This window comes from Camponotus vicinus, unplaced genomic scaffold, assembly GCF_025532165.1.
Source record: "Camponotus vicinus isolate PSW18456_S1 unplaced genomic scaffold, iyCamVici1.0 SCAF_12, whole genome shotgun sequence".
Classification (NCBI taxonomy): domain Eukaryota; kingdom Metazoa; phylum Arthropoda; class Insecta; order Hymenoptera; family Formicidae; genus Camponotus; species Camponotus vicinus.
Genome location: NW_028141948.1, coordinates 8,697,701 through 8,706,006, shown reverse-complemented (window position 1 = coordinate 8,706,006; position 8,306 = coordinate 8,697,701). Strand labels below are relative to the sequence as shown.

General features: G+C 29.3%; 1 protein-coding gene across 4 annotated transcripts in view; it reads right to left on the bottom strand.

The window, feature by feature from the left end:
- LOC145962711 (uncharacterized) overlaps positions 1 to 8,306 on the bottom strand; it is an 83,408-nt gene that overhangs the window by 3,316 nt on the left and 71,786 nt on the right. For 3 of the 4 annotated variants that reach the window (XM_083083976.1, XM_083083975.1, XM_083083977.1), the window contains exon 6: positions 819 to 883. The exons of the other annotated variant lie outside the window; for it this stretch is intronic. In XM_083083976.1, the coding sequence (XP_082940102.1) occupies positions 860 to 883 (24 nt within the window). In that variant the 3' untranslated portion in view covers positions 819 to 859. Of the gene's footprint in view, positions 1 to 818; positions 884 to 8,306 lie in introns of those variants that run through there. 4 annotated transcript variants of the gene reach the window in all.

The window sequence follows — 8,306 nt, the reverse complement described above, 5'->3', positions numbered from 1 at the left end:
TTAAGATCACAAATTGAAAATTGAAACGTAACGTAATTGAAATTAAATTGATAAAATATCCATATTATTTTTTGAACAAAACATTTTTTTCGAGATTTTCATTTTTTTACTTTTTGCAGTGGAGCCATTAATCGAACATCGTATTTTGATCGTCATTATTGTGTATATAAAAATTACTGTCTTTGATTTTTGTGCGTGTTAATCAAAATTAAAAATTATCACTAGAAGATAGTTTAAAGATTTTTTTTAATTACAATAGTATAATCATAAAGTTTTATTTTTTTAGATTACAAAGTTAATGATGATGATTTCTGTATTTCATGCCTCGTGCGGCTATATACAGATATGAAGATTATCTGAAACTTTCACAACTTAAAATAGCAATGCAACGTTTATATATAATGTGTAAATACAGATTTAAGGCGTTGTGTTTATGTATATATTACCATTTGTGCTAAAACGTCACTGAAAGTTGATGAAGTAATAACAAAAAGTAAGACAATTGTGGTTTTATATTATTAACTTTTATCTGATGTTAATAATATTTAATTGCAATCTATTAATGATGATGATAAACGCGATACTGAATTAATACTCAACTGCAAAAAATAAAGGATAAACATTTCGAATAAAAAATGCGCGTTTAGAAAAAATTTTGAATAATTTGCACATCATTCAAATAAAATGTATATATATACATTAAATATAAATCTGCAGTCTCAGTAAGAGAAATATCTCTCTTTAATAGAGATACATTTATAATAATATTTCAAAGGTTTATAAATGATCAAGATCAAGATCTCAATTGTGATCGCGCAATTTTGTAAAATTCAGACTTCGTCGATGCAGCTACTTTCCATTACAATTCGATTCCGGCCATTATCTATACGAAAACGAAACAATATGCAAAGTTATATATAAAAAATTATCAATTAATGATATTTTTACAAAGATATAAATTTATGCGAAACCATGCTATTTATATACATGGTAATATACATATATATGTGTGTTATGGTGACTTTGTAATCTTTGACTTTATATAATAATTATGACAATGATTATATAATTTTTGATATTTTGACAAAATCATTATGATTGTAAGAAATTTTTTATAATGCTTGTAATGTTATAAAAGAATTAATAAGCTTATTTGGCATTCTGATTGACAAATGAAAAAATTTTTAAATACAATTTTATAATTAAATTTTTATAATAGGATATTTTTTATAATTGGAAATTTTATAATTGGAATTAAAATAATATTAAAAACATATAAAAATAATATGTCACATTCTTAAAGTCTCTCAATATCTTTTCTTTATTTAAAGTTTTGGACAACATTATCAATATTATCGAATAGAGAGAAAGAATATTTATGTGGAAGACATATTTTTATTATGAAAAATAATGATTTGTTGAAACTGGAACAGTATTAATTCTCTTAGTTGAGACTATCAAAAATAAATAAAAATTTTCAGAAGCTAAGTTAGAACATAAAAATTATAAATATAAGAAATAATGACTTTTTAATTTATCAATAATATTTTATTTTGACTTTCACCATAACACACACACATACATATATATATTTTTTTCACGGATAATTATTATGTTATTATGGCAATTATTAAAATTTATTAAAATATAATTATCAAAAAATATAATATAGTATATAAAATATGGCAATAATAAATAAGAAATTATTAAAAGTATAAACTAAAGGATATTAAAATTTCCTATAAAAAAGAAAAAGATAATTATTTCTATTCTATAACATTCTTTGAATGGCTTGAGATTTCTCGCTTTAGATTTTTCTTAAATTTATTATTTTAATATGTTCAAAACTTTTATTGAAAAAATCCGCCCAATAGTATTCTTAAATTATTGTGAGAAAGTTGCGGTTTTTATTAAACTTACTTGTATATAGATATTTAAAATAATATAATATAATAATATATAATATAATAATATAGATATTTAAAATTTTTATGTTTAAATATATTTGTTAAAATTGTTTAAGAATTACAATTTGATATTCCAAATATATATGCAATAATTCAGTATAATCGAAAAGATAATAATTCTAAAAAAAGTAACTCAAAATATGTATTTATTTTATTTAATATAAAATAAAATGTAAAATAAAATAAAATTTTTTATGTTCTTATATTTGAGAAAAAATTGATTTTATGGTAATTTTTTTAAATCTTGTATGATCTGTAATGACTTTTCTATCATATATCTTTAAATTCGTTTTGACAGTGATTATAATTAAATAAATATAAAAGTGTACAACACATATTACATTTATTAAAATAATTTAAAATAAATTATTATTCAAATTTTTAAAATAGTGTCAGAATCATTACACAACTATTAATTATGAAATATCTTGTATATTATTATCAATCAATTATTGAAACTTTTAACAAGATAACTTTGGACAAAGTTATTGAATGAAGGAAGAAAGGTACACTTTTATTATGAAAAATACTGACTTGATGGAAATGAAACAATATTAATTCTCTCATTAATTCTTCTCTTTGACTGCCAAATTTTATATACTATATACATGTTTTTTTTATTTATTTGATTAATGGCGGAAAAATAGAAGAGAAAATATGGAATTTTTGTCTTCTATGAAGCATAAAACAGTATCATGTTTTCTTTCTCACAGTGAGATTTTTATTCTCACGAATTATTCCACAGAAAGAATATTATGTTCCCACTCAAATTAACTTGTGAATCTATGAGATGGCATGAATCGGGATTGAATCGACCGATTCTGTCGATTTCAATGACTGCTCTAGTATTGAGCACAACTCAACTCTACACACAATAGCGTTTAGCGAGTAGCTTCTAGTTCACTTCTGTTATTTATATCGCTTTTATATTAATCTTTGTAAACATCCCGTCTCTTGATTCTCTCGTTATTTATCTTCCTTCGCATACTTTGTAAGATAGCCGTTTTTTCTCCGCCTTTTATTTAAGCTTCTACCCTTGTTTTTTAGTTTATAAATTTAAGATACACCGTGTGTAAAATATTGTACGACAAATTACTTAATTGCACTTCCCTCACGATCCTGTGATATAAGGATCAACGTACGGGTTTCTTTTATATATATATATATATAAAATATACATATATATAAATTGACGAGAGATGTGTGTACGTTCTTGTTAGAATCGTTGTCATAGATAAAAAATGAGTTTTCGATGGATCGACGATATAATCTCATAATTGTTTTAACACGGGAACTCTCGCAGTTCTCGATATTAGTCGTCGAATTCTGCGGATGCTTGCTGTACACTTACTACGCGACCTGTTCATTTATCTGTCGCTACTCGATCCTCGAATTCTCGTCACTATTGTGGTAGTTAATAATTACGGAATGTATAAAGTCATACGCATTGTACATGTACATTATTTATAAAAAAATGACGTTTAATTAAATGATTGTTACCGTAATACAATGCTGTCGTTTTTTGTGCCGTGAGGATGTATCCTTTTATCTGAATCACTCATTTTCTATTTTCCACAATTCTTTTCAGTTAATTTCTATAGTAATCAATTCGGCAGTGGCGTTTTATGTTAAATATGTTTGTAATATTGTACAACGATGTAAGCAAAGAAAGTTGTATTATTCGCAGTGAAAGGCAATTTGAAAGAGATCATTTGGAAGAAGATATAATAATAAGAGATATACGTTATACGTTTCTAAGATTATAATATTATAATACTTGTAAATATATCAACTTAAGAGAGAACATATATACTTAAGAAGTGTTGATTATGATATAGTAAATATTGTATGCGTGTGTACGATGAGTGTGTGTTTGTATGTGTTCATATTAATGTTTAATTTTTTAATTTATTGTTATACATTAAATAAAAGAGAAATATAAAGATCAACGTGCACGCGTACAATATAATTTTTTGCAGGATATTTGATTACTTGGCGTCATATAAATACATTCTTTCTACAAAATCTTACAGCGATATTGCAATTAAATTTGAAAGGAATTTATATATATATACGATATCCAGGAAATTAAATTACCCTATTGCTGATATTATTTATTATTATAAAGTTAGCACACACAATAATTAGGGCGCTGTTTATTTGCGATAATCATCGTGGTTGTCAGCTTCCGGACTTTAAATGCGAATATATCATTTCAAGCAAACAACGGGGCCAAATTACCGACGAACTTTAACAAAGGATAGTATTGAAAAAGGATCTGGGACAGTTTGTGTGGCGGTTTGTTCTTGACGGTTTATGCTTGGTACATGGACCACGGATTATTGTTGAATATAATGATATAACGGAATTATGATCTCGGAGGTTACACAGTCCGCGGTACAATGTTGTCTCTTCGCTATAAGACAAGGAAACTTGACTTCATATGTCAAGGAAGAAGACATAGTACAGACAGAAAGAAAGATAAAGAAAAAGTAAGAGAGAGAACGAGAGGGATGAATCTTTTATTTCTGTCTAGTAACAAGACGCGAGAAGCTCTTGCGATCGTAGATTCGACAAACAGAGGTATGGCCACTATGAGTCTAACTGTACTATTGATTAATCCAAACAACGAGCGAGAGACTCAAAAGCGTATGAAAATATCGATATCAAGAGCAAATATTAAAATACATAATGTGTGTGCTGTAAAAGAGGTTGCAAAACAATTGATGCAAAATATACGTTATGAAGAGGATGTCAAACAAATCATTAGAAGAATTTTACTGTAAAAAAGGTAGTAATAATCATAGTATACGCATACAGACACACAAGTAGAAGGTAATAGTCATAATAATTATATTATATATTAAAAGTTAAGTTGCCAAAAATATACTTAAATCCAAAGAACACTACTTATGTTTTCTATATTAAAAAAGTATATATATTTTTATAATAAAATAAATATTTTTTTATATATTATTTAGTGATGTGTATGCGCAGTCGCTTAAAGATGTAAAAGGAGCAACAAAGCGAAACAGGATGGTGGATCGACATGTCGCTGATTCGAATGAATCGTGGCTAAACTATCAAGGAGGGACCTGTCGTACTGCGGTTTCCATGATGGTCCACGTACCCAGTCGGACGAGTGACCTGAATTTTTGGAGCCCACCGGCAAGGCTTCCTTATCCTCAATCCTTTCGTAGTACCTCCTCCTCCCCTTCGTCCCTTCCAAATCACGGATACGTAAAAGACTTCGAAAGTAACGCGAAAGACCGAATTATTTCGCAGCGTGATGTTCGATTGTTGCTTGTCAATGTTTCTTTAGGAGGAAGAAAGAGCGAAAATTTTATTTATCGAAGTTGGCAGATTCGACGAACGTACATCGCGCTTATATTGAATGTGTTCAATTAGTGCCTCTTATTAGTTACGATGATTGTGTAATTTATTCGTAAAATGTTACATGTCTCATCACGTATGCTAGCGACCATCTGCTTATTTAGTATCCTAGATATTTGAAATGTGTACGAAACATGTGCGAGAAGTTTTAATACACTACTAGAAACAATTGGCGAAAGCACTTGTTCAAAAAGCGCACATGTCTGACATAGAACAGAAAACTAACATTTCTCGTGATGTGCATAATCTTTGAATATTTATAAATGCATACTTGTATAATATTAGCTTTTAACACTATTTTAGCTTTATTAAACGGCAAGTTTTCAAGATTATATTTGTCGAATTCTTTAAACAAATAATCTCTTAATTATTTTGAACAATCTATTAATCGTGAAATTTAAATGGAAGAATTATTTGCTCCTTTCTCCCTCCCTTCTCATCTTCCTAAGGATCTCATATAATTTATATATAATATAGTATACTAAATTTTTATAATTAAAAATATCAAAATGAGAAAAAATATTTATTGTGATAAATTATTCTGATAAAATATAAAATTCTATTGTTACAATAAGTTTTTTTTTAATACTATTGATATATGTATGTATATGTACGTGTGTTTGTATATCAAAAAAAAATATGCAATGGAAATATTTTATATATTTATGATAGTTGTATCATTAGGGAGGAGAAGAGGAGGATAATAAAATAATTAATATTGCATAATATTTTGTTTCTCCTCCCTTTTTCTCTAATAATACTATAACTGGCAAGAAATATTAAACATTTCTATCGCATATTTTTTCAATATACGCCAAATTGCTTTGAAAAACAGGGAAAAAGGGAGAAAAGAAGAGGAGAAAGAGAGAGAGAGAGAGAGAGAGAGAGAGAGAGAGAGAGAGCCTATTATATTCGTAATACTTTTCTCGGATTCTCAGAGTGAGAAAATTATCGATGCATCCGCGATATAGACATGGCGCACGCGACTTTTCGGATGAAGAGGATGCATATGCTGGCCAAATCAATGCGTGTCACCGTATATCGCGTACACTGGGAACGTTTCATATCGTCAAGCAAATCGGGAAGACGAAGCCGGATGCAACCTGGAGGACCAGCAATTATGGCCGTCAAAGGAGACAATGGGCAATTCTCTCCCTCTCTCTCTTTCTCCGCTGTGAGTATGTATAGCGCGATAGGCAGTAGATGCGTATAGCTTTTTTATTGTATGGAACCTCCTTAAAGAAAGTCTTTCACCGTACACACGGAGGAGTGCCAGAGGCTCGTTGTCGGCCGAGGAAGAGGAGGAGGAGATGGTGGTAGTGGTAGAGAATGACGAGGGGTAGAAGGGCAAAGAAGAAGGAAGAAGAAGGAGGAGGAGGAGGAGGAGGAGGAGGAGGACCACGTTATACTACTTTGGTATACTTCGCCGGTACCAGGCAGCGATGTTCCACTTACATGGCACACTTTGCAACTCGCTTCGCTTCAGGATCCTGAAGAGTGGGTCTGTCTATCCTACGGTTCCGATCGCGCATCGTTAGCTGTTTATTACCCGCGTGTACCTATCTCGACACGAAATTCGTTCGATAGACCTGGCGGCTCTGCCGCGAACATGTTTCTTGCGATTTATGTCATAATAAATTCTCGTCTTGAATAAAGTCCTGCTTTTGAGTTATTTAGAGTATTCTAACTGAAATTTTGCTGGAATGCCAGCAAGGTAGACAAAGGTTTCAAGTGCCATATGTTTAGAATTTTTATTTTTATTTTCGTAACAGAAATGTGCTGCAAAGCTGGCGGAAAGCCGATAGAATTAGAAAGTTTCTATTTGTTAATTTTTCTACAATATGTAATAGAAGTAAGATAGGTAAATAGATGTTTTTCTCGAAATTTTCTCAATTCGCAATATATAGCAGAACAATTTATGATGTAATTTTTCTCTGTACTAAAGTGGAAAGCGATGTAAAATGCATCTTTCTCATCTTGCATCTCATTACGGTACTAGTTTGAATAAATAAATAGATGCTACCATTTGTAGGACACGCGAGCTCAATGCAATGTAGTAGGCGTGCGATTAAATATGCTCTTGATACAGAGATAAGACAAACAAATGTAAAAATTATGTGTCTCTTATATATTAGAATTTCTTATGAATATTAAAAAATATTCTTATAAATATTAAAAAAAAAGATCACGTCAATTTAATAAATTTTCTACATACATATATATGTAATTCTCTCTCTGTTTAAATATAAAATTTATTTATAAGTTTTTGAAATAAATGTGTTTTAAATATTTTATTACTAGTTTAATTTCTTTAGATTAATATATTTCTCCAAATAAATATAATTTATCTTTTTGTTAAATTAAGAATTTTAATAAATAAATAAATAATTTTTAAATTATACAAGAAAAAATGCCTTTTCGACATATTGTTAAGAATCACGCGATTCTACTAATTCCACGCCGTTGCTTTATATATTACACGTGCACATCTTGGCGATTACGCTCAAACTAGGACAAGATGAAAATCGACATACTTGCGATTATATGTGTAAATTTGGGTGCATCCGCCAGATATTCTGCAGAAAGATTGCGATCGAGGAACAATCTGTCCACACATCAACAAGAAATAGACAATCTTTCGAGGCGCTAATTCGACAATGTACCGTGTCATGTCGTGATGAAACGACAGAAATTTTCGGATTTCTGTTGAGAAATCGAAATGATGCCGAATCGCTCGTTTCAAGTTCGACACGCTTTCGAGACTCTAAGGAAAGTTTTGCGACATAAAATTCACATACGTAAAAATTAAAAAAGATTAACGTAAAAGATAATATCTACGTGTGAAATAATATCACATATATTAGTTTAATTAAATGCTCCTAATAAACTAATGTATATATTCGAGGAGGATGTATATATCTATGTATCATAAATATTGCATGATTA